Source organism: Mesoplodon mirus (assembly GCF_964341445.2).
Source record: "Mesoplodon mirus genome assembly, chromosome: 8".
NCBI classification, from domain to species: domain Eukaryota; kingdom Metazoa; phylum Chordata; class Mammalia; order Artiodactyla; family Ziphiidae; genus Mesoplodon; species Mesoplodon mirus.
This window is the reverse complement of record NC_138984.1, coordinates 6,569,183-6,594,744: the sequence shown is the minus strand read 5'-3', so window position 1 is coordinate 6,594,744 and position 25,562 is coordinate 6,569,183. Positions and strand designations below refer to the sequence as shown.

The following is a 25,562-nucleotide window of genomic DNA, read 5'->3' as shown; positions in this document are numbered from 1 at the left end:
GTAGTTGTGGCTCACAGGCTCTAGAGCACAGGCTCAGTAGTTGTGGTACATGGGCTTAGTTGCTCCGCGGCATATGGGATCTTCCCAGACCAGGGCTTGAACCCGTGTCCCCTGCACTGGCAGGAGGATTCTTAACCACTGCTCCACCAGGGAAGTCCCAAATTACATTTGTTAACCTGATAGTTCTTAGTGGTTTTGTCTTGGAAGGGACGGAGGTGTGGTCACAGGAGACCTAAACACCAAAAGGAAGCAGAAGTTTCAGAGGGGTCGAAAAATTAAGTGGAAGTGAGACAATGCCAGAGAGAGAAGTTGGGGTCTCTCTGATCAGGCAAAGAAATAACTGAGTCCAACTTTTCAGAGATGGAGCTGTGCTGATGAGAAGTCTTCTGACCAGGAGTTGGTGTCTGGAGTAAAATGTGGGGATGTACCTGAATTTGATGGCATGTCAGATAGGTCTTCTACTTGGGACACTGAGGGCATCGAAGGATAGTGGCAGGGGCTAGAGAGGTGGTAAAACTGAGCCTATAAACTCAGTGAAGGTGGGAACAGTGATGCTGAGAAATGAGTCTCAAATAGGAAGGGTTTGTTAGGAGGGGCTGACCACATCACCAAACCTACCCCGGCCAAAGCCACCCCACCCCGAGTTTCCATGACAGGAACTACTGCTTTCCCCATCCTTTCAGAGTCTTCTTAGGTTAACCCTGAATATTTGGGTTTAATTGAAACAGGACTCTTGGGGGCCAGATTTGTTTCTTAATCCACTGAGTTAGCCATCTCTTTTGCCCTTTTATGTAATAGTCACTGAATTTATATTAACTTCCATGACTTTAGATCTCTTATAGTTTTTGTATTCTTACTTTTGTGTCTCTTTTTATTAATGTAGTATATGTTATTGCACAGGACTCTAACTTCATTTTTCTTTTTTGCTCACACCATAAAGGATCTATTCTACTTGTTTTTTCTTCCTATATGCAATGCATTTGACCAATTATAAAATATGTATGTATCTATTAGATTTGTAAAAAGGGAAAGTAGGGAGGCATTTAAAAAACAATTGCCGCTCTTTTCTTTTTACTTTTTCTGTGTGAATATATTCTCTAGAGTAGACTGCATTGGTTCAAATCCTCACTACCATTTTATAGCTGAATGACCTTGGGTGGGTGACCTAACCATTCTGACCTTAATACTGTCACAGAGAGCACACAAATATTATCTATTATCATTATTTAAAAGGTGCCAAGCAAGACAAGGTATGTCATCTGGAGGCATGTCATTTGGAGGCATGTAGATATGTTTGTGCCAATTTATTTGGTACATTAAAGATCATTTACACTGAAATTCTCAAGATTTATACATTGTAAGCACAGCATTATCTTTTTTGTTCCACTAGCTTTTTTTTTTACTTTGAGATTTTGTCATTCTTATTTATTTGGTTTGGTTTACCCTTAGATATGACTCCTTTAAATGTTTATGGAAATTCTTCTCAAAATATGAAAGATTAAAGTCTAAAGTTTTAATATTTTTGTTCCTTCTCCTTCTGAAAGCTTATGATGGGTTGAATTATATTATTGGTCTTCTCAAAGAAATAACTTTTGGATTTGCTTATTGTTTTTACTATTTTTGTTTTCTATTTCATTAACTGCAGCTTATTGTTTTTATTAATGCTATCATCCCTGTATCCCTTGATTTATGTTATAGCTGTTTTTCTAATTTCCTTAGGTAAGCATTAAGTTCCTTTATGTTTTCTTAATAATGAAGAATTGAAGGTCATACATAAAACATTTTCTTGCTTTTTTTTTTTTTTTTTTTTTTTTTTTTGCGTTACGTGGGCCTCTCACTGTTGTGGCCTCTCCCGTTGCGGAGCACAGGCTCCGGACGCGCAGGCTCAGCGGCCATGGCTCACGGGCCCAGCCGCTCCGCGGCATGTGGGATCTTCCCAGACCGGGACACGAACCCGCGTCCCCTGCATCGGCAGGCAGACTCTCAACCACTGCGCCACCAGGGAAGCCCATAAAACATTTTCTTGAATCCTTAGATTTTGGTATGAGTTGCTCTCATTTTTTTCCCTTAAATTTACATTATTGATTTCCTCTTTGAGTCAGTGGCTATCTATTTATTTAAACAAGGTTGTTTCTTAATTCCCATATAGTTAAGATTTTTTGTAGCCATCTTTCTCTTATTTTTCTCTGATGATTTTGAATTATAATCAGAGAATGTTTCTTTTGGGGTCATTGCTTTAAAAATTTTCTTAATAGGTTTTCTTTATGGTCTAGTGCAGAATTATCCAATAGAAATATAATGCAAGCCACATATATAATTGAAAGCTTTTTAGTAGACATATTACAAAAAGCAAAATGAGGGTTAAAATTAATTTTAATAATATATTTTATTGAATCAAATATATCAAAAACATGATCCATTAAACATATACTCAATATAAAAAATTTTTCAGGTACTCATTTGCCATTGTTTCTTCCAGTTTTATTGAGATATAATTGACATGCAGCACTGTATAAGCTTAAGGTGGACAGCATAGTGATTGACTTACCTAGATGATGAGATGCTTACCGCAATAGGTTTAGTGATCACCCGTCATCGTATATAGATACAAAATTAAAGGAACAGAAAATTTTTTTTCCTTAGGGTGAGAGCTCTTAGAATTTACTCTCAGCGACTTTCATAGATAACATAGCGCAGTGCTAATTATCTTTACCATGTTGTACATTACATCCCTGGCACTTATTTCTCTTACAACTGGGAGTTTGTACCCTTTGACCGCCTTCATCCAATTCCCCCTCCCCCCATTCCACGCTTCTGGTGGCCACAAATCGGATTTCTATTTCTATAAGCTTGTTTGTTTTTGAAGTATAATTGACCTATAGCACTATGTTAGCTCCTATCACACTACATAGTGATTCAGTACTTCCATACACTTCAAAATAATCACTACAGTAAATCAGGCTATGATAGTCACCGTAGAAAGATATTACATAACTGTTGACAGTATTTCTCACACTCTAATTTCTTACCTGTGACATATATTTTGCAACTGAAGTTTGTATCTTTTTTTTTTTTTTTTTGCGGTATGAGGGCCTCTCACTGTTGTGGCCTCTCCCGTTGTGGAGCACAGGCTCCGGACGCACAGGCTCAGGGGCCATGGCTCACGGGCCCAGCCGCTCCGCGGCATGTGGGATCTTCCCGGACCGGGGCACGAACCCGTGTCCCCTGCATTGGCAGACGGACTCTCAACCACTGCGCCACCAGGGAAGCCCTGAAGTTTGTATCTTAATCCCTCCCATCCATTTCTCTTCTTCCCCCACTCCCCTCCACTCTATCAACTACCTGTTTGTTCTCTGTATCTATGAGTCTGTTTCTGTTTTGTTATAGTTGTTCATGTTGTTCATTTGCTTTGCCTTTTATTTTCCACATGTAAGTGAAATCATACAGTATTTATCTTTCTCTATCTGACTTATTTCACTAAGCATAATAGCCCCAGGTCCATCCATGTTGTCGCAAAAACAAGATTCCATTCTTTTTTATGGCTGAGTAATATTCAAGAGCCAATATTCTTGTCTATTGTAAGTAATGCTGCAGTGAACATATGGATGCATATATATTTTCTAATTGGTGCTTTCCTTTCTTTGGATAAGTGCCCAGAAGTAGAAATGCTGGATCGTATGGGGTTTCTATTTTTAACTTTTTGAGGACGTTTCCTGTTGTTTTCTATAGTGGCTTCCCCAATTTGCGTTTGCACCAACAATGTAAGAGGATCCCCTTTTCTCTACATCCTCACCAACGCTTGTTACTTCTTGTCTTTTTGATAATAGCCATTCTGACAGGTGTGCAGTGATAATCTTATTGTGGTTTTGATTTGCATTTCCTTGATGATTAATGATGTTGAGAATCTTTTCATGTGCCTATTGGCCATCTGTATGTCTTCTCTGGAAAAATGTCTATTTGAGTCCTTTGCCGATTTTTAATCATGTTATTTGTTGTCGTTGTTGTTGTTGACTTGTATGTTTTCTTTCCGTATTTTGGATAGTAACCCTTATCAGATACATCATTTGCAAATATCTTCTCCCATTCGGTAAGTGGCCTTTTCCTTTTGTTACTAATTTCCTTTGTTGTTCAAAAGATTTTAGTCTGAACTTGGGCGGGGTCTGCGCAGGTCAGGTCCCTCCGGTCCGCGCTCCCCGGCTCCGAGGCGGTCGATGGGACGGAGCGCCGCGGAGCAAGGCGGCGGCGCCCGTCGCGGGGCTGGGGCAGCGCAAGAGCCCGCGGGAGGCTCGGGCATGGCGGGCCGCAGGACCTGAGCCCTACCCCTCGGGGAGCAACCTGGTGGCGGGCGATGGGGATGGAGCGGGGCTGCCGCCGCCGCCTCCTCGGCCCCGCAGCGAAGCGCCAGGTAGCTCGGGATCATGGCCCTGGAGCAGCTGTGCTCCGTCCTGTGTGGTGAATAACGATACTTGTAGTGGAAGGGATTGCTGTGGCCCCAAAGACCCAAGATGGACAAAATATTGGAATCAAGCACATTCCTGCAACCCAGCGTGGCCTTTGGGTTCGAACCAGCAACGGAGGTCATTTTGCTTCACCAGATTATCCTGACTCATATCCACCAAACAAGAGCTGTATCTACTTGTTGGAAGCTGCTCCACGTCAAAAAACACAGCTGACCTTGGATGAACGTTATTGTATTAGAACCATCATTTGAATGTCGGTTTGATCACTTGGAAGTTGGAGTGGGCCATTTGGTTTCTCGTGCACGTGTTGATCCATTAATTAGATCAACAGGGAGATTCATGTGGATTAAGTTCAGTTCTGATGAAGAACTTGAAGGACTGCAATTTCTAGCAAAATCTTCGTTTATTCCAGATCCAGACTTTACTTACCTAGGAGATGGCCAGTTTGAACTGTCAGGAGCTGACGGAATAGTACGTTGAGTCGGGTAGAACAAGGGGAGAAAACAAAACCCGGCCAAGCAGTTGATTGCGTGTGGACGATTAAAGCTACTCCAAAAGATAAGATTTATCTGAGGTTCCTAGATTATCAAATGGAGCACTCAGATGAATGCAAGAGAAACTTTGTTGCAGTCTACTATGGGAGCAGTTCTATTGAAAATCTGAAGGCCAAGTTTTGCGGCACTGTGGCCCATGATGTAATGCTTAAAACAGGAGTTGGGGTGATACGGATGTGGGCTGATGAAGGTAGTCGGCTTAGCACGTTCAGAATGCTTTTTACTTCCTTTGTGGAGCCTCCCTGCACAGACAACACTTTCTTTTGCCATAGCAACATGTGCATCAATAATTCTTTAGTCTGTAATGGGGTTCAGAACTGTGCATACCCTTGGGATGAACATCATTGTAAAGAAAAGAAAAAAAACAGGACTGTTTGAACAAATCACTGAAACTCACGGAACAGTTGTTGGCATTGCGTCAGGGATTGTCTTGGTCCTTCTCATTATTTCTATTTTAGTACAAGTGAAACAGCCTCGAAAAAAGGTCATGGCTTGCAAAACTGCTTTTAAGAAAACTGGATTTCAAGAAGAGTTTGATCCTCCTCATTATGAACTGTTTTCACCGAGAGACAAGGAGATGTCTGCAGACCTGTCGGAGGAACTGGACAGCTACCAGAAGGCGCGGCGCTCCTCCACTGCGTCGCTGTGCATCCACGACCATCACTGTGGATCGCAGGCACCCAGCCTCAAGCAAAGCAGGAACAACATGAGTTCCATGGAACTTCCCTTCCGAAATGGTTTTGCACAACCGCAGCCAATGAAAACATTTAATAGCATCTTCAAAAAGAGAAGCTACACTTTCAAGCAGGCACATGAGTGCCCTGAACAGGCCCTAGAAGACAGAGTAATGGAAGAGATTACCTGTGAAATTTGTCAGAGGGAGGGAAGATTCTGCACAAGCATCCATAGCCATTGATTTTTTTTTAACATCTTTATTGGAGTCTAATTGCTTTACAGTGGTGTGTTAGTTTCCACTTTATAACAAAGTGAATCAGTTATACATATACGTATATCCCCATATCTCCTCCCTCTTGCGTCTCCCTCCCTCCCACCCTAGCCATCAATTTTTAATCTTCTACTGAAGGTGATTAATTATTAAGTATGTACGTATGTAGCCTACAGAGCACGCATACTGTCTTCAGCAGCCAACCCTTTTCTCCTGTCAGAACTAGGAAGGCCTTCATTCCCCATTAACCTAATGTAATGGTGAAGTTTTTATTGTCTCGGGCAGTCTATATATGTTAACCCAACCAAGGAACTTACTCCATTCAGTAAAAAACAACAAAAAAAGCCTCTATTGCTCAGTGTCCTACAAACAAAGCACCAGGTACATAGTAGCATTTGGAGAGAGGAGGGGTAGTGGTGCGCCAGGCTCAGCTGCCTGCCTGTCTCAGCAGCAGGAAGACCGCTCTTGACTGATACAGCTCTGTCAATATTTTGATCCCACAGTAAGTTTAAAAGTAAGATTTTTCTTCACATTCCTTTAATTTTTTTCTTTTCTCTAAATTTAATTTGTTTTATAAGCCAGTAATTTTACCCTTTCAGTTTCTTATATAAATGGTTCATGTATCACACGTATTTCAATATAGGCATTTGTTCTAGAATTTGTCAAAATATAACTAGTTACTGTGGTAAGTGCCAATTAAGACACAGAGTTGTGTTCTGTCCGTCTGCTTCTTCTTGACTGGTTTCTATACTGCTGCCTTTTAATTACTGGATCCTTAATCTTTATTTTCTGTGATATGATTTAGCACCTTTAAGTCACATTTTGTCTTAGTTATATTATACGAGAAAGTTTCATAATCCTGGGATGTATGCACCATTGCCAGTTATACCTAACAACTTGAAAAAGATTAAAATTTTTAGAAATGCTTTGAAATTTCCCAAGTTTTATCACATTCAGTGATAGCCCATTCATTCCTGTAAGCAAAAAGTCATTTAATTCATTTTGGGGGAGACCTATCATTATATTTACTTCCAGTGTTTCTCATTACTAGATCTGTGTCTTTTATTATTTTAATAAAAAGATTATCTCACTCCGTTTGTGTTGGTTTATCTTATAGGATACGGTAACCAAGGTTGTATGAGAGTTAAAGGGAAATGCCTAAGAAACTGTATAAGCCTTTAGATTGCTTCTTATTTGGGACAATACATTTTTCTAGTTCTTACCAAGAATAACAATTTCTACTTTTTTTAAAACTGCACTCTTGACCTTATTTTTTTATGGTATATAAACAATAATTTATAAACATGATATAAAAACTCACTGCATTTTTTTAGACTTTTGATATTATTTGATACTGTACAAACTTTATTAAATCAAGATTAAAGAGCTACATGACAGATTTCTTTCAGTGTTCACATTAGCAGCTTTGTACACAAATATGCTGTGATGGAACTCTACACTATAATTTACTGTAAATACCTTGGTAATGTGTACATAAGCATTTGTTTCCTCTTGTTATTGCATTTAGTTTATGATAAATTTTTCACTGTGTAATGTTTATTGTTCTAAATCACTACACCAATCTGATATTAAAATATACATTATTACATGAAAAAAAAGATTTTAGTTTGTTATAGTCCCATTTGTTTATTTTGCTTTTGTTTCCCTTGCTTGAGGAGACATATCCAAAAAAATTACTAATATTGAAGTTAAAGAGCATACTGCCTGTGTTTTCTTCTAGAATTTTTATGGTTTCAGGTCTTACATTTAAGTCTTTAATCTATTTTGAATTTATTTTTGTGCATGGTATGAGAGAGTAATCCACTTTGATCTTTTGTATGTAGTCATGTTTTCCCAACACCATTTACTGAAGAGGCTGTCTTCCCCTCATTGTATATTCTTACTGCCTTTGTCATAGATTAATTGCCCATATAAGTGTGGGTTTATTTCTTCTCTATATTCTGTTGCATTGATCTATGCGTCCGTTTTTGTGCCAGTACCATCCTGTTTTTGTGTGTGTGTGATTCTCAACATTTTTATTTAAAATAATAGCGGGGGTGGCTTCCCTGGTAGCACAGTGGTTAAGAATCCACCTGCCAATGCAGGGGACATGGGTTCAAGCCCTGGTCTGGGAAGATCCCACATGCCGCAGAGCAACTAAGCCCATGCACCACAACTACTGAGCCTGTGCTCTAGAGCCCATGAGCCACAACTACTGAGCCCTCGTGCTACAACTACTGAAACTCACGCACCTAGAGCCAGTGCTCCGCAAAAAGAGAAGCCACCACAATGAGAAGCCCACGAACTACAATGAAGAGTAGCCCCTGCTCGCCGCAACTAGAGAAAGTCCACGCGCAGCAACAAAGACCCAATGCAGCCAAAAATAAATAAATAAAATAAATAGTAAAAAAAAAATAACATGTTTTTTTTAAAAAAATAAAATGAAATAATAGCAGTGGAGAATATGACCATATTTTCATATTTCCAAATGAGCACTTTAAATAATCCCCAGTTTTTATTACTTACATGTCCAGATTCTACCAGTTGTGTTTGGCTTCTTTATCTTTCTCTTTTAGCCCTCACTGGGATCATAATTATTCTTTCCATCAAGGGAAGTTCATTTGTGATGGTTTCTGGGCTATTAGATTTGGCATGTACAGTTGCAAACATAGTTGGAGCAGCACTCACAGCTACCATACACTAACATTAACAGCAAGAAGGAGTTTTTTACATGGTGTTTCCTCTATGTGTTTCATCCCACAAATTGCCTTCAATCATAGACTGAAGTACCATACTGTTTTGATCACTGTAGCTTTGTAGTATAGTTTGAAACCAGGGAGCATGATGCCTCCAGTTCTTCTCTTTTTAAAATTTGAAGGGTAGTTAATTTACAATGTTGTGTTAATTTCTGTTGTACAGCAAAGTTATTCAGATATATATTCTTTTTCCGATTCTTTTCCATTATAGATTATTACAAGGTATTGAATACAGTTCTCTGTGTTATACAGTAAGAACTTGCTATGTATCTATTTTATATATAGTGATGTGTATCTGTTAATCCCAAGCTCCTAATTTAACCCTCCCCTCTCCTTCCCCTTTGGTAACCATAGGTTTCTTTTTTGTGTCTGTTTCTGTATTGTAAATAAGTTCATTTGTATCATTTTTTTAGATTCCACATATAAGTAATATCACATGATTATTGTCTTTCTCTGTCTGACATAACTTCACTTAGTACGATAATCTCTAAGTCCGTCCTTGTTGCTGCTCCAGTTCTGTTCTTCTCTCTCAAGATTTTTTTTTTTTTCGGTTATTCAGGGTCTTTTCTGTTTCCATACAAATTTTAGAATTATTTGTTCTCATTCTGTGAAAAATGCTCTTGGTGTTTTAATAGGTATTTTGTTGAATCTGTAGTTTGCCTTGGATTGTATGGTCATTTTAACAATATTAATTCTTCCAATCCATGAGCACAGTGTATCTTTCCATCTGTGTCATTTTCAATTTCTTTCATCAGTGCCTTACAGTTTTCCTAGTATAGATGTTTTACCTCCTTAGTTAGATTTATTCCTAGGTATTTCATTCTTTTTTGATGTGATTGAAAATAAAATTGTATCATTAATTTCTTTTTTTGGATAGTTCATTGTCAGTGTATAGAAATGCAACAGATTTCTGTATAATAGTTTTGTGTCCCACAACTTTACCCAGTTCACTGATGAGTTCTAGTAGTTTTTGATCGTGCCTTTAGGCTTTTCTATGTATAGTGAGTGTCATGTCATCTGTAAAGAATGACAGTTTTACTTATTCCTTTCCAATTTGGATTCCTTTTATTTCTTTTTCTTGTCTGATTGCCGTGGCCAGGACTTATAATATTATGTTTATTAAAAGTGGCAAGAGTCTTGTTCTTGATCTTAGAGGAAATGCTTTCAGCTTTTCACCACTGAGTATGGTGTTAGTTGTGGGCTTGTCATATACGGCCTTTATTAGTCTGACGTATTTTACCACTATACCCACTTTGTGGAGTTTTTTTTTTTTTTAATAAATGGATGTTGAATTTTGTCAAAAGATTTTCCCACATCTATTGAGAGGATCATATGACTTTTAATCTTCAGTTTGTTAATGTGGTGTATCACATTGACTGATTTGCAGCTATTGAACAATCCATGCATCCCTGGGATAAATCCCACTTGATTGTGGTGTATGATCTTTTTAATGTACCACTGAGTTCGGTTTGCTAATATTTTGTTGAGATTTTTGCATCTATGTTCATCAGTGGCATTGGTCTGTAATGTGTGTGTGTGTGTGTGTGTGTGTGTGTGATATCTTTTTCTAGTTTTGGTATCAGGGTGATGCTGGCCTCATAGCATGAGTTAAGAAGCATTCCTTCCTCTCCTATTTTTTGGAATAGTTTGAAAAGGATAGGTGTTAACTCTTCTCTAAATGTTTGGTAGAATTCACCTGTGAAGCCATTTGGTCCTGGACTTCAATTTCTTGGGAGTATTTTATTACTGATTCAATTTCATTATTGGTAATTGGTCTGTTCATATTTTCTATTTCTTCCTGGTTCAGTCTTGGGAGATTGTACATTTCTAGGAATCTGTCCATGTCTTCCAGGTTGTCCATTTTATTGGCATATAATTGTTCACAATAATCTCTTATGATCCTTTATATATTTTATGGTGTTTGTTGTGACTTCCTCTTTCTCATTTCTGATTTTATTTATTTGGGACCTCTCTCTTTTTTCTTGATGAGTCTGGCTGAAGGTTTACCAATTTTGTTTATCTTTTCAAAGAATCAGTTCTTAGTTTCATTGATCTTTTAAATTTCTGCCCTGATCTTTATTTTTTTTATACTAACTTTGGGGTTTGTTTATTCTCTTTAGTTACTTTAGGTGTAAGGTTAGGTTGTTTATTTGAGATTTTTCTTATTTCCCGAGGTACACTTGTATTGCTCTAAACTTCCCTCTTAGAACTACTTTTGCTGTTTCCCATAGATTTTGGATTGTTGTGTTTTTGTTTTCATTTATCTCCAGGTATTTTTTTATTTCCTCTTTGATTTCTTCAATGACCCGTTGGTTGTTTAGTAGCACATTGTTTAGCCTTCATGTGTTTGTGTTTTTTGCAATTTTTTCCTTGTAGTTGATTTCTGGTTTCATAGCATCATGGTTGGAAAAGGTGCTTGATATGATTTCAGTCTTCTTAAGTTTACTGAGACTTGTTTTGTGGCCTAATGTGTGATCTACCCTGTAGAATGTTCCATGTGCCCTTGAAAAGAATGTGTATTCTGTTGCTTTTGAATGGAATGTTCTATCTATATCTATTAAGTCTACCTGGCTTAATGTGTTGTTTAAGGCCAGTGTTTCCTTATTGATTTTGTCTGAATGATGCATCCATTGATGTATGTGGGGTTTTAAAGTACTCTAAAATTGTTGTTTACTGTCAACTTCTCTTTTTATGTCTGTTAATATTTGCTTTTTGTATTTAGGTTCTCCTATGTTGGGGCCATATATATCTATGCATATACCTAATGCTGGTCCACTGGTAGGTGGAGCCAGATCCTGGAGTCTCTGGCTGCAGGGCCTGAGGGTCCTGGAACTGGTATCAGTATGCTGGAGGGTGGGGTGAGGCCCAGGGTGTCCCTGGGCTGGTGCTAATGCACTGGTAGGAGAGTCCATGTCCTGGGCCCTCTGGTGGACAGGGCCAGATCCTGGGCCTTCTGGTGGATGGGGCCACGTCCCAGGTGGCTGCGAGCTCAGGGGGTCCTAAGGAAGCTGGCCTACTAGTGGATGGGCCTGTGGCTCCACTCAACTAGCTACTTGGCCTGAGGCATCCTAGTACTGGTGTTGACAGGCTGGTGGGTGGGGCTGGGTCCCAATGCTAATAAGCTAGAGGGAAGATTCCAAAATGTCACTTACCAGCACAATGTTACTGTGGTAGAACGGAGCTCCCCAACAGAGCTGCTGCCAGTATGTATATCCCCAGGATGATCTCCTGTTGCCTCCTGCCTCTCTGGGAGGCTTTCCAAGATCAGCAGGCAGGTCTGAACCAGGCTCCTTTCAGATTACTGCTTCTGCCCTGGGTCCTAGTATATGTGAGATTTTGTGTGCATCCGTTGAGAGTGGAGTCTCTATATCCTACAGCTCCCTGGCTCTCTGGAAAGTAAGCCCTACTGGCCTTCAAAGCCCAATGTTCTGGTTCAGGACCCCCAGGCTGGGAAGCCCAATGTAGGCTCATATCCTTCAGTCCTTAGGGAGAACCTCTGCAATTGTAATTATCCCCCATTTGTGGGTCATCCGCCCAAGGGTATGGGTCTTGACTCTACCTCGTCTCCACCTCTCCTACACATCTTTTTGTGGTTTCTTCTTTATATATTTAGTTGTAGAAGATCTTTTCTGCTAGTCTTCAGGTCTTTCTCTTCAATATTTGCTCTGTAAATTGTAATGCTGCTGTGCCTGCAGCAGGAAGTGAGCTCAAGTTCTTTCCAATCTGACATCTTGCCCACTTGCCTCAATATAAAGTTATTAATGAGATAGTTCACATGTTTAAATTTCATACTAAGTCTTCAAAATCTGGTATGTATTTCACACTTACAGCACATATCAATTTGGGCTATGCACATTTCAAGTGCTCAATAGTCATGTGTAGCTAGTGGCTACTATATCAGACAGCATATGATCAACGTTTGTAAATGTTCCATAGATAAAACAAAAAATGTATATTTTCAATTTTTTATTTAAAAAAAAAACCTCACTGTACCCAAATCTGAAAATGGTGTCTGAAATTATTTTCCCATTTAACTGAATTTTGGCCAATTTACATATGGAATTTTAGTAGTTTTTACTTTAAACATATAGCTGCTAGATTGGTGCACATAGGTTTATGACTGCTGTGTTTTCTTCATAAAGTTTGCTTCTTAAAAATGTTTAATTGTGGTCAAACACCCCTAATATAAGATTTACCATCTTAACCATTTTTTAAGGTATGGTTTAGTAGTGTTAATTATACTCACATTGTTGTGCAACAAAACTCCAGAGCTCTTCATCTTGAAAAACTGAAACTCTACGTCCCTTAAACAACATCTCCTCATTTGCCCAACTCCCTAGTCCCTGGCAATCACCATTTTACTCTGTCTCTATGAATCTGACTACTCTAGGTACCTCATATAAGTGGAATCATATAGTATGTGTCTTTTTGATACTGACTTATTTCACTTAGCATCATGTCCTCCAGGTTCATTCATGTTGTCGTATATGTCAGAATTTCCTTCCTTTTTATGTCTGAATAATATTCCATTGTATAGACAGACCACATTTTGCGTTTCAACTGCCAATGGACACAATTTGCTTTCACCTTCTGGCTATTGTGAATAATGCTGCTATGAACATGGGCATACAATTATCTCTTTGAGATGCTGCTTTCAATTCTTTTGGGTATATACCCAGAAGTGGAATTGCTGGATCATCTGGTATTTCTATTTTTAATTTTTTGAGGAGCTGCCATACTGTTTTCCACAATGGCTGCACCATTTTACATTCCCACCAACAGTACACGAGGGTTTCAGTTTCTCCACGTCCTCTGCCAGACATGTTTTCTGTATTTTTTGCTTTGTTTTGTTTGCTTTTTGTATTTTTTTAAATGATAGCCATCCTAATGGGTGTGAGGTGACATCTCATTGTAGTTTTGATTTGCATTTCCCTAATGATTAATGATGTTGAGCATCTTTTCATGTGCTTATTGGTCATTTGCACATATTTCAAGAAATATCTAAGTCCTTTGCCCATTTTTGAATCAGGTCTTTTTGTTGTTTTTGAGTTTTACGAGTTCTCTATATATTCTGGATATTCATCCCTTATCAAATATATGATTTGCAAATATTTTCTCCCATTCTATGGTCTGCCTTTTAACTCTGTGATAATATGTTTTGATGTACACATTTAAAATTGTTTCATGAAGTCCAATTTGTTAATTTTTTAGGGACTTCCCTGGCGGTCCAGTGGTTAAGACTCTGCGTTTCCACTGCAGGGTGCATGGGGTTGATCCCTGGTCAGGGAACTAAGTTCCCTCATGCTGTGTGGCATGTCCCCCCGCGAAAAGAAAACCAAAACTATCAGCAATTTGTTATTTTTCATTAACTATGCCTTTGGTGTAATTTTCAAGAAATCTTCTCCAAATTCAATGTTGTGAAGTTTTGTCCTATGTCTTCTTCTAAGAGTTTTATAGTTTTAGATCCTTGATCCATTTTGAGTTAGTTTTTTATATGACATCTGTAAGAGTCCAAATTCATTTTTTACATTTGGATATTTAGTTTTCCCAGCACCATTTCTTGAAACGACTGTCCCTATTGAATATTCTTTGAACCCTTGAAAAAAGTAACTTGACCATGTATGTGAAGTCTATCTCTTTTAACTTGAAAACTTTATTTAAAAGTTTACTTAAAAATTTAAAAAATATAAAAAAAACTCCATCCAATCTATTTCTTTTGATGTAAGAATTCTGTTCATTCACACGATATAATTATTTTATTCCTTCTATTTAGTATAAGCTCATTCTTTTTGTGTTTCCTTTTTCCTTTTTTTTATAAACAATTTTATTTGTTGTTAATTTGGGAATTCTCTGGTACTTTTCCACTTCCATGTAAATGCAGTACAGCATCTCCAGATCTCTGACATTCTTGCCTCCCTCTCACTTATAAGGGCCCGTGGGGTTAGGTTGAAACTACCCAGATAATCCATGGTAATCTCCCTATGGCAAGACCCTTAACTTAATCATATCTACAAAGTCTCTTTGCCATGTAAGGCAACATATTCACTGCTTCCAGAGCTTAGAATGTGAACTTCTTTGCAGGGCCATTTTTCTGCCTACCACACACCATCAGCCTAAAGTTAAACCCAGATCTTATTGAAAACTTGAAAGTTTTCCTCTAAGTTATTGAAATTTTGTTCTGATCTCTTCTTGGGGAACATCTGTCACCCACAGATTTCTACTTTCCAGGCTCTGTTGCTCTCATGTTGCTCTTCAATCCTAACTACTCTATTTTTCTGACGCATTCTGGGAGATGATCTCTGGAAGAGCATACTTCCACACTGATTTTACTTTTTGCATTACCAATTATGATCTTTACTGCTTTCAATATGCATTAAAGAAATTCACTCTTTTGCTTCCTTCAAGTTAGTTACTGCCCCTCCCATAATATGAATATACTCATTTTCAACAAATGGTTTTGTTTTCATAAAGTTCCAAGGTAAAGAGTTCCTCTTTATTTTTCCAAATATAGATACCTCAAATGAAGCATTCTCCCTGATTTTACATTAAGTATTCTCATCCACTAAGTGGAAAACAAAAACAAAAACAAAAAAACAAATAAGGAGCTTTCCTTAGAGAGCTCCACCTTAACAAAGCTTATTTCTGATTGGGTATTCTACAAGTTGCATATTAATAGGAGGGAAGAGTTCTGTAAGTTACTAATAAGTCCAAAATTCAGCTGCATGGGTTAAAGATGGAGAATAGACTATTTCATTAATGAGGTTGTTGACTCTTTCCCAGAGTGTAGTCACATTAGATTGCCGTGTATGCTCATTGGTGGTCACTGAAATTATACAGAAAGGGTTCAAAGGAGAGTAGGAGAAGAGGAAATGAATCTGTGTTTACTGAGAAAGTGGAATTAGAAATTCCTGACAAGTAAGCATTTGGGTGAATGATTGCCCAAGATGAAGAGGAACTTCCTCCCTGTTTGGAGACAGAAGAATGGAATCACAGGGGAAAGAAGACTGATCCTTAACGGTTATTTGAAGAGAGTATTCTTTCTTTCAAATACTTTCTGTTGTGTGAGATAAGCTAAACTAGAACTGGTTACGTGTGGCACTCCAGCGGGGAAGTGTCTATCTGGATTCTGCTGACTACAGGTCCCCAGGTCTCCTGGAGCTCACAGGAACACACTTTTCCCTCCTGGTGTGTTCTGTGGGGTGGTGCTGGTGATTCCATGGAGGGAATCCAACGCAGGGGACTTGAGACGTCACTTTCGCACCAGAGGAAATGCTTTTCTTCCACTCTGAAACCCATTCAAACCTTTCCATAAAAGAGGAATACTTATATACAGGCCTACAGCAGTGTGATTTTTTGAGTCAAGACATTTAAAAAAGATTTTCAGTTTTGAAAAAAATTTTTTGGCCACGCCTCACAGCTTGCAGGGATCTTAATTCCCTGACCAGGGATTGAACCGGGGCCATGGCAGTGAAAGTGCCTAACCACTAGACCACCAGGGAATTCCCTGAAAATTCCTTAAATGTTTTCTATTTCTGCAAAAGGGAAACTTTCCACTTAGCAGTACTAATCCAGGATATATCAAAACTGAATGCTGTCTTTGCCCTCAACTATTCTAACTACCCAGAGTGGTTGAAGATCTAAGACCTCTGTGTCATCTTGGTGTGCCTGACTCTTACTGGATTCAACTGAAGACTTACCTGACCACTGAACAATGGGGACTTATTTTAACCATTTGTATACAAATGCACTTATTTTGCTCTATCCAGAATGGTAATTTTCTACCCTTAATTAGCATAAGCACCATGAAACTGTGCACCTTCCTTCCTATCACTTCAAAACTCCTAACATCCCTTCTCTCCCTGCTCCCCATCCCTTCCAGCTCCCTCAACAACCATGAATGTCTTCAACAGTGTGTTCCCTTGCCTGGCAAGCAAATGAACTCATTTTTGAAAAGCCCAAGTAGTCTGTTTTATTCTGATCCTGCTTGTACAGAGTATATAAGCAGCACTGCTGAGGTACTTCAGTGACTGTTTATTTGGTTTTAACAGACTCCGCGTGTCCCTGTAGGAGAGTGGTGGCTGAATCCTGTGTCCCTGCTGTGTATTTTTTGCATGTCATTCCATGGGGATTGGACTTTAAAGGACCAAAGGGTATCCAAACTCCATCTCATATATTCTAAGTTTGTTAACAATATGCTCAGGTCACATGACTTTTTGGTAAAGAACTAAGAACATGCTGCAGTTTTAGTCTGTCCAGTTCAGTTGTCTTTTTGCTCTCATGCCTTACGCAAACCTTTCCTTGAGAGATGACCAAGGAGGATGGAATATTTTGCAGTGGACTATCCTAAGGTAACCATGCCCCCTTTGGGGACATAAATTGTGCCAACAGAAAGCTATCCTCTCAGATGTGTGTGTGTTTCATCACTCAATCAATATTCCAAACTTTCCACTATTCCAATCCTTCCAATATTTCTGGCTTTTGTCAATCTAACTTGAAATGAAATACATCATACACATGGCAATGGGATAGTTTTGTGTAGCCTTATGGAAATGCTTTTTTACATTTCCAGCATTCATAGTTGTAGAACCAGTTTGGGTACAGCTAACAATTGAATAGTTTTTGAGTCATCACCACTGTTTTTTTTTTTTTAATTACTGTTTAAGTCAAGTTATCTTAATAGTGTCCTAAGGATCCTATTAACTAATGGTAACCATGAGGAATTTAAGTATTTTGCCTAAGCCTTTGGAGGGAACACGCTCCCTGCTAACACTGACTTCAATCCAATGAAACCAATTTCAGACTTCCGACCTCCAGATCTCTAAGAGAATAAACAGACACTGTTTCAAGCCACCAAGTTTGTGGTAATTTGTTACAGCAGCCATAGGAAACTAATACATCGCCTATGCCAGGTTTACCTGTTTTTAAAAAGCCTAGGTTTACCGCTATTTTTAAACAGTCAACTCTTACTATGTCACCAGCATTATGTAGAACTAAAAACCATCTGTAAGCCAGGAGTATTATTCATATATTCAAATCTCTTACTACTTTGTGCTAAAAAACTGAAGTAAATGTATTTATCTTCACAATGTTAACTTCAGAGCGAGCTACTTGGCTCACACTTCAAACAAAATTGAAAGGCAAGGTTCAAAGTGCGGTGGTGAACATTCTGTCTTAGTACCATGAAATAATCACTGTCAGCCTTGGGATGTTTAATAAATAGCAAAGTGCATACAGATATTTACCACAGTTTTAAAGAAAAACAGAGGTCCCATTCTGTGGTCCCAACAACAACAAATAGGCATCGCCTTGAACTGTTTCTAAATTCTTGAGTACAGTTGTTTTGAAAGTAGAGTTCACTTGCAATCTTCAAAAAAAAAAAAAAAAAAGAACGTCCTGCTCTTCCTCAAAATGTGCTCTGAATTCAACGTGGACCGGAATCACGTGGTGTCAAGGCGTAGCAACTGCTCTTTGCCATTTATTATCACGGACTTTAACTCTCCATCTTCTTCCACCTCTATCCTTTCTTGGCCATTCTCAATGATTCTCTTGGTGGTGATCTTCTTGCCATGAATGATTTCGGAGGAAGTCGACGTGGATTTGAAGTTGCCTGTCCCACCACTACAAGACATGGAGAAGGAAGAAAGGTCCCCATTCCCCAGGGAACCAAAGGAGGTAAATCCTGTATCAAAGGAAGAAAAACCGCCTCCAAATGCTGGAAATTCACTGAAGGTGGAGAAAATCGGTGCGGACCCTCTGCGTCTGCTTCCCTGGGAGTTCCTCCGACCGCCCAAAATGTTCTCAAGCGGGTCTCTGAAGAAGTGAGGCAAAAACGGGTCCCGGCCGCCGAAGAACTCCCTGAAGATGTCGGCCGGGTCGCGGAAGGTGAAGACGCCCTCGAAGGGGTCCCCGAAGGGCCTGCCGCCCCAGCCGCCCTCCACTCCCGCCTCGTCGTATCGGTCGTAGACGTCCCTCTTCTCGGCGTCTGACAACACCTCGTAGGCCTGGGCCACTTGTCTGAATCTCCTCTCCGCCTCCTCCTTGTTCTCAGGGTTTTTGTCCGGGTGCCACTTGAGCGCCAGCTTGCGGTACGCCTTCCTGATGGCCTCGATCGAGGCCTGGCGGGGCACGCCCAGCACCTCGTAGTAGTCCACCATGCTGGACGGCCGGGCACAGCCTGCAGGCCAGGGACAGGGCGAGCGGTGCGGCCATCAGCCCTGGGGCACGGGCCAGAGTGCCCACCAGGCCAGGCTGCCTGGAGGGGGTGCCCCTTGTGACGAGGCCCACGTCTCACTGGCTGAGGCCACATCCCGGAATGCTCTCCCCACGAGGCGCTCTGTGACGTGTTTCACGCAGGCGTGGAGGCCCCGCCCACCTATTTGCTCCGCCCACCCGGCCCTCGGCTGACCTGTGGTCTCCAAATAGGGGCAGTGGCTCTGAATGCCTTAGGAAATGCTTTCCTTAAAATAGGGTTTACGTCAGGTTTCCCCTCGGCCTGAGGTAGGGATAGAGCAACAGGAGTGAGTTTAGTCCGACCCTGGGCTGAAGGACAGTGGTATCATTTGTCTAGGACAGCATTTCTCCAACTTTTTGGCTTCAGGACCCTTTTGATTTTATGTGGGTTATATCTGTCAGTACTTACTCCATTAAAAATTAAAACAGTCAAAGTTAATTAGTCAATTTAATAACGATAAACCCATTACATGCTAACATAAATCATATTTTTATGGAAAAATAACTAGTTTTCAAGCCAAAGAAACTTAATGAAGAGTGGTTTCATTTCACATTTTTTTCATCTTAACAGAGAGCTTAACAGAGAGCTAGATTTTTATATCTGCTTCTACATTCAATGTATTGCTATATCACGTGTCATGTAGCCACTGGGAAATTCTACTGTACACGAAAGTCAAATATCATTATCATGGAAATAGTTTTGACTTTGCGAAGTTCTCTGATGAAATCTTGGGGATCCCCAGGGGGCTCTGGCCCATAGTTTGTGAACACCTCGTCTAGTATATCAAAGTGACTAAAGCTTGTTTGGCTATGTTTATAGTGCTGTGGGTAAACTTGGGGTTCAACGATTACTTCTGCTCAAACTGCTGTGTCATAACCATGATTTTCTTTTTGACATCTGACTTCTTTCCACCTCCTCCTTACTCTCTCCCTGACTCTATATTCTTTGCTTTCATAAATGGTGAGGCACCACCAATAAAGGTCACTTAGTTCTAAGAGGAAATGATTAACCAATGAACTCTCAACATTTCATCACGAAGGGTAGTGGATCCAAAAGGGTGCACCATTTCATCATGACAAACTGCTGACTCCATATCACCTGGAGAGACTGAAGACCTGAACTTGGCATTTGCTAAGCACGCAATAAACAGTAGTAGGAAGCAGTCTGGTGTACACAAAGCAATATGGAAAAATACAAGGTGTGTTTTGGGGGGGTTAAGTGATCCAGAATGGCAGGAGGGAAAGGGGCAGAGGGAGGGGTCAAGCAGAAGGGCTGGAGAGGAGGAGTGAGCTGGAGTCCGTCCCAGGGGGTTCTGAGGGCAAGGCTGAGGAGTCTGAATTCTATGCCGGGCCCTAGGGATGTGTTGACCAAGGTTTCAGGGGTGGTGGTGGCGTGGGGACAGCTGATGCAGGGAACCAAAAGGGACAGGTAGGGATTAGGGGGCTTGGGGGTTGAGGCCCTGAAGCAGGACCATGGCAGGTGGGTCTGAGAAACAGTGGTAGAATGATTCGGATTCGGCACTTTCTTGCTTGGACATGGGGCCTAGAGCAAAGGGAGAAGGGGTGTCACATCCATACAGAGACATTTACTGAGTCTTACTGTCTGCAAAACCATGGACGGCCACCTGCGTGAGAGAGTGGTTCCAAAGCTGAACCTGTGGACATATATGTGTATATATATATGTGAATAGATAGATACATAGACAGAGGCAGAGACACAGAGAGAGTCTAGTAGCAGAGACAGATAGGCAGAATGCTAAGGGGTACAAGGCAGAATAAAGCAAAATGCTACAGAGATTTAAGGAAGATGGCTTTGTTTCCCCCTGCAGGGTCCCACAGATTATCCAGAGGGCAAAGGACTTGTTTATGTAGCCCTTTTAGTTTAGTAGCAAGCAGCTCCAATCTGATTCCATCAAAAGAACTAGGAGTCTGTGGAGTGGTGGGTTTCTTAACTATTGGTTTCAGCTTTAAAAGAAATCACCTTCCAATGGGTTTCAGGAATGCTTTTGCAGACGCCCCACTCTTCAGTAGCCCCTAAAGCAAGACTACATCACTGGCCTGCTCAGTTTCCTTGGTCACCCATGCTCCCCCACCAGGGCACATCTTACTCTGCCCTGTAATTGCCTGGTTGTTTGTCCACCAGAGCCCTCTTGACAGGCACAGACCGTTTCTAACTTGGGTTTCTGGCCCCAGCTCCTAGCATGGTGCTGGGAGGGCCAAGACTTCCCATAAATATTTGATGAGTGGGGGAATTAACAATGGATTTTGAGTGTCAGATCTTCACAGGTTTCAGGGCAGGAGCTTTATCGAATTGCTTAGTTGTGGTTCTTGGTCATAATTCTTGACAGTGTGTGGATTGTCTGCTATTCATAATGGTAAAGAACATTTCCTGGTCATGGGCAGAGCCACGATCCCAAACCATCCAAGGGCACAGAGGCCTCAAAAATTTCTGAGTTTCTGCATTGTGCAGGAAAGCCACAAAATCATTACCGGGGTGACTCTGTGTACTTAGAGCCCCTTTGCTCTGTGTGATCTACAAATGAACTCTCACAACATTGAGACTTTGGAAGAATTACTTACTGTTCAAACTGGACTATGAGTTTCAGAATGGCAGATAAGCACACACCAATGAGCAAAAGCATTGCTACCTCTTTTCTGTTCACCCAGAATCTTGGTCCTGGAGAATTGCTGAGTGTCTGGGCAGGGCAGGGAGGGCAGGGAGCTTCAGAGTACATGAGTGTGAGCATGTGCACACATGTTCACCCATACGTAAGCACACACAAGACTGGAGGTCTGCGGAGGAAGGATGGTGGTACAGGAAAAAGGGACTCTAAGTAACTACTCTAAGTACCAGGATGAGGGGGGCCCTGTGAACAGGACATCAGTTTAAGTTAGCAGTTTCTCCATGAACCTCCTAACAGACCCCCAAGGATGGGACAGTGATGGGCCAGTGATGTCCATAGTGAAAAGTTCGGGCTCTGTGCTTTCATCCTGGGGTTGTGTCAGACAACAACAGATCCCAAAAGGAAAGAGCGAGGTGCTCAGTTCTGTCTGCACTCCGATTTGCCCTTTCTTGGGGAGGGGCACTTCTATTCGGCAACTACCATACTTGGCTCCCTGACCCTTCGCCCGATCTTTGGAGCACCAGCTAGTGCTGGGTATTGCTGTGGGAATACATTCTACTTAATCCCAAAGTCCTGCCATCTGCCTTCTCTCCATTTATCTTGATTGGGTAATGACTGTGGCGATTACAGCTCTACTTCTGTCTTCTGGTTTTTCATCCATTTCCATCTCAGTCTTAATACTGTTGTCTGGGCCCTGCTTGAGGCCGTGGGGAGTTGTGGTTAAGAGGCAGTGCTTCCAGGCTTCTACACCCAGGGCCTGGGTCTCAGATCTGCCACTTAGTAAATACAGGACTTTGGCAAATCACTCCATCTCTCTGAGCCTCAGTGTCTTTGTTTGTAAAATGGGAATAAGAGTATCAGCTTTTACAGCACAGTTCTTGGGGTTTACCTAAGATGTGTTGTAAAGTACTAAGCGTCATACCTGGCACATAGCATATGCTCAATAGATATGTATTCCTCTTAGTATTTTTGTTCATCTTGCCCCTTCGCCTTCAACTGATCATCAGAATTTCCCAGAGTGTCTTCTTTCCCCTAGACATTGGGCCTGTGTGATGAGCACAGTTGACCTTTTGCTGCCTGATCTCTTTTGGTTTCTTATTTATCGAGTGCTCTCTCACTGCCTCCCTGAATGGATATAGATCTGCCCTGAGAAAGGCCTTCTGTGCACACAGACTTGAGTTGGGCTTCCTTTCCCATCATTCTCTACTCCAGCAGCATTCATTTCCTACTTAGCCTGCTAGGTCACAACCTCTGATGTGTCTGTTTATTTGTTTAGATTGTCAGTCTGTCTCTCTAGATGGAGCATGAATTCTGGGGAGGTGGGAGACACATCTGTTTGGTTTCTGCTGGAGACTCCAAGCCCAGTACTGTGCCGGAATCAATAGATGTTGGCTGGATGAATGAATCAACAAATGATGCGGTGGCTGGGTATATCTATCTATCTATCTCACAATGGACTATTACTCAGCCATAAAAAAGAATGAAAGAATGCCATTTGCAGCAACATGGATGCAACTAGAGATCATCATACAGAGTGAGGTAAGTCAGACAGAGAAAGACAAATATCATATGATATCACTTATATATGGAGTCTACAAAATAATACAAATGAACTTATTTACAAAATAGAAACAGACTCAGATGTAGAAAACAAATTTATGGTTACCAAAGGGGACAGCGGGGGAGGGATAAATTAGGAGTGCTGGATTAACACATACACACTACTATCTATAAAATAGATAACCAACAAGGACCTACTGTATAGCACAGGGAACTATATTCAGTATTTTGTAATAACCTATAATGGAAAAGAATCTGAAAAAGAATATATATATATATATATATACTGAATTGCTTTGCTGTACACCTGAAGCTAACACTCAACCCCAAAATGGGCAGAAGACCTAAACAGACATTTCTCCAAAGAAGATATACAGATTGCCAACAAACACATGAAAGGATGCTTAACATCACTAATCATTAGAGAAATGCAAATCAGAACTACAATGAGGTATCACCTCACACTGGTGAGAATGGCCATCATCAAAAAATCTACAAAAAATAAATGCTGGAGAGGGTATGGAGAAAAGGGAACTCTCCTGCACTGCTGATGGGAATGTAAATTGATATAGCCACTATGGAGAACAGCATGGAGGTAACTTAAAAAACTAAAAATAGAACTACCATATGACCCAGCAATCCCACTACTGGGCATATACCCTGAGAAAACCATAATTCAAAAAGAGACATGTACCAAAATGTTCATTGTAGCACTATTTACAATAGCCAGGACATGGAAGCAACCTAAATGTCCATCAACAGATGAATGGATAAAGAAGATGTGGCACAAACAGACAATGGAATATTACTCAGCCATAAAAAGAAATGAAATCGAGTTATTTGTAGCGAGGTGCACGGACTTGGAGTCTGTCATACAGAGTGAACTAAGTCAGAAAGAGAAAAACAAATACCGTATGCTAACACATATATATGGAATCTAAAAAAAAAATGGTTCTGAAGAACCTAGGGGCAGGACAGGAATAAAGATGCAGACGTAGAGAATGGACTTGTGGACACGGGGAGGGGGAAGGGTAAGCTGGGATGAAGTGAGAGAGTGGCATGGACGTATATACACTACCGAATGTAAAATAGATAGCTAGTGGGAAGCAGCCGCATAGCACAGGGAGATCAGCTCGGTGCTTTGCAACCACCTAGAGGGGTGGGATAGGGAGGGTGGCAGGGAGGCTCAAGAGGGAGGCGATATGGGGATATGTGTATAGCTGATTCACTTTGTTATAAAGCAGAAACTAACACAAGATTGTAAAGCAATTATACTCCAACAAAGATATAAAAATATGTGATTCAAGTGATTGTTAAGGAATTCCAGCCAGTTAAACTGTTGTTGCCTATGAAGAGACCTAGTCCAGTTCTGCCCTCTTTATCTCTAAAAGTAAACTTCCAGGTACTACTAGCTGACTGACAGGGATCGTCATGTGAAATAATCAAACATTAACTTGCTGTGCAGTTTGGTTCTTGCTCTGTGTAAGTGGGAGAGGGCAGACCTCCGGCAGGTGACAGTCTTGGTAGCAACGGCAGGGGCACCATGACAGCAGGGTCCCAGGGTCCACGTCCACTCATCCTGGGCCTGCTGCTGTGTGCGCTTGGCCCTGCCCTGACGCAGGGTGGGAAGCTGTTGGTGGTCCCCATAGACGGCAGCCACTGGCTGAGTTTGATCAGGATCGTCCAGCAGCTGCAGCACAAGGGACATGATATAGTGGTCCTCGCACCCGACGCCTCCCTGTACATTAAAGAAGGGGCGTATTACACCTTGAAGAGGTATCCCGTGCCATTCCGCAGGGAGGACTTGGAAGTGGCTTTTGTAAACCTTGGGCGTAATGTTTTCGAGAACGATCCTTTTCTGCAGCGCGTGGTCAAAATATACAAGAAAGTCAAAGGTGACTCAGCTCTACTGTTTTCCGCCTGCTCCCATTTACTGCACAACAAGGAGTTGATGTCCTCCCTGACAGAAGGCAGCTTTGATGCTGTATTGACTGACCCTTTCCTTCCCTGCGGCCCCATCGTGGCCCAGTACCTGGCTGTGCCTGCCGTGTTCTTCTTGAACGGACTGCCGTGCAGCCTGGACTTTCAGGGTACCCAGTGCCCCAACCCACCGTCCTATGTGCCCAGGCCTCTGTCCTTTAACTCAGATCGCATGACCTTCCTGCAGCGGGTGAAGAACATACTTATTGCCTTGTCAGAGAGCTTTCTGTGCAGTGTGGTTTATTCCCAGTACGCACCACTTGCCTCGGAAGTCCTTCAGAAAGACGTGACTATCCAGGACCTTATGAGCTATGCATCTATCTGGCTTCTCAGAAGTGACTTTGTAAATAATTACCCAAGGCCCATCATGCCCAATACAGTTTTTATTGGTGGGATTAACTGCGCTAGCAAAAAGCCACTATCTCAGGTGTGTATTTGAGTGGGAACTTTAT

At 41.0% G+C, this 25,562-nt stretch overlaps 2 protein-coding genes and 1 pseudogene across 7 annotated transcripts in view; 2 read left to right on the top strand and 1 right to left on the bottom strand.

Annotated features, from left to right (window-relative positions):
- The window catches only part of LOC309809518 (UDP-glucuronosyltransferase 1A1-like), a gene marked incomplete at its 5' end in the record, with an annotated part of 53,168 nt that overhangs the window by 17,167 nt on the left and 10,439 nt on the right, over window positions 1–25,562 (top strand). The window contains one exon of one of the 5 annotated variants that reach the window (XM_082630654.1): window positions 25,471–25,537. The exons of 2 other annotated variants lie outside the window; for them this stretch is intronic. In XM_082630654.1, coding sequence (XP_082486780.1) covers window positions 25,471–25,537 — 67 coding nt within the window. Of the gene's footprint in view, window positions 1–24,609; window positions 25,538–25,562 lie in introns of those variants that run through there. 2 more of the 5 variants (XM_082630655.1, XM_082630651.1) reach the window with 2 other exon arrangements.
- LOC309809478 (neuropilin and tolloid-like protein 2) lies at window positions 4,419–5,982 on the top strand (annotated as a pseudogene). Its single transcript has one exon. The product of its transcript is annotated as a neuropilin and tolloid-like protein 2 (transcript).
- On the bottom strand, window positions 17,367–18,870 carry LOC309809480 (dnaJ homolog subfamily B member 3-like; the record flags this gene model as incomplete). The annotated part of the gene is made up of 1 exon (XM_082630589.1): window positions 17,367–18,870. One exon carries the CDS (start codon window positions 18,868–18,870, stop codon window positions 18,154–18,156), a length of 717 nt encoding a protein of 238 aa, XP_082486715.1. The 3' UTR covers window positions 17,367–18,153.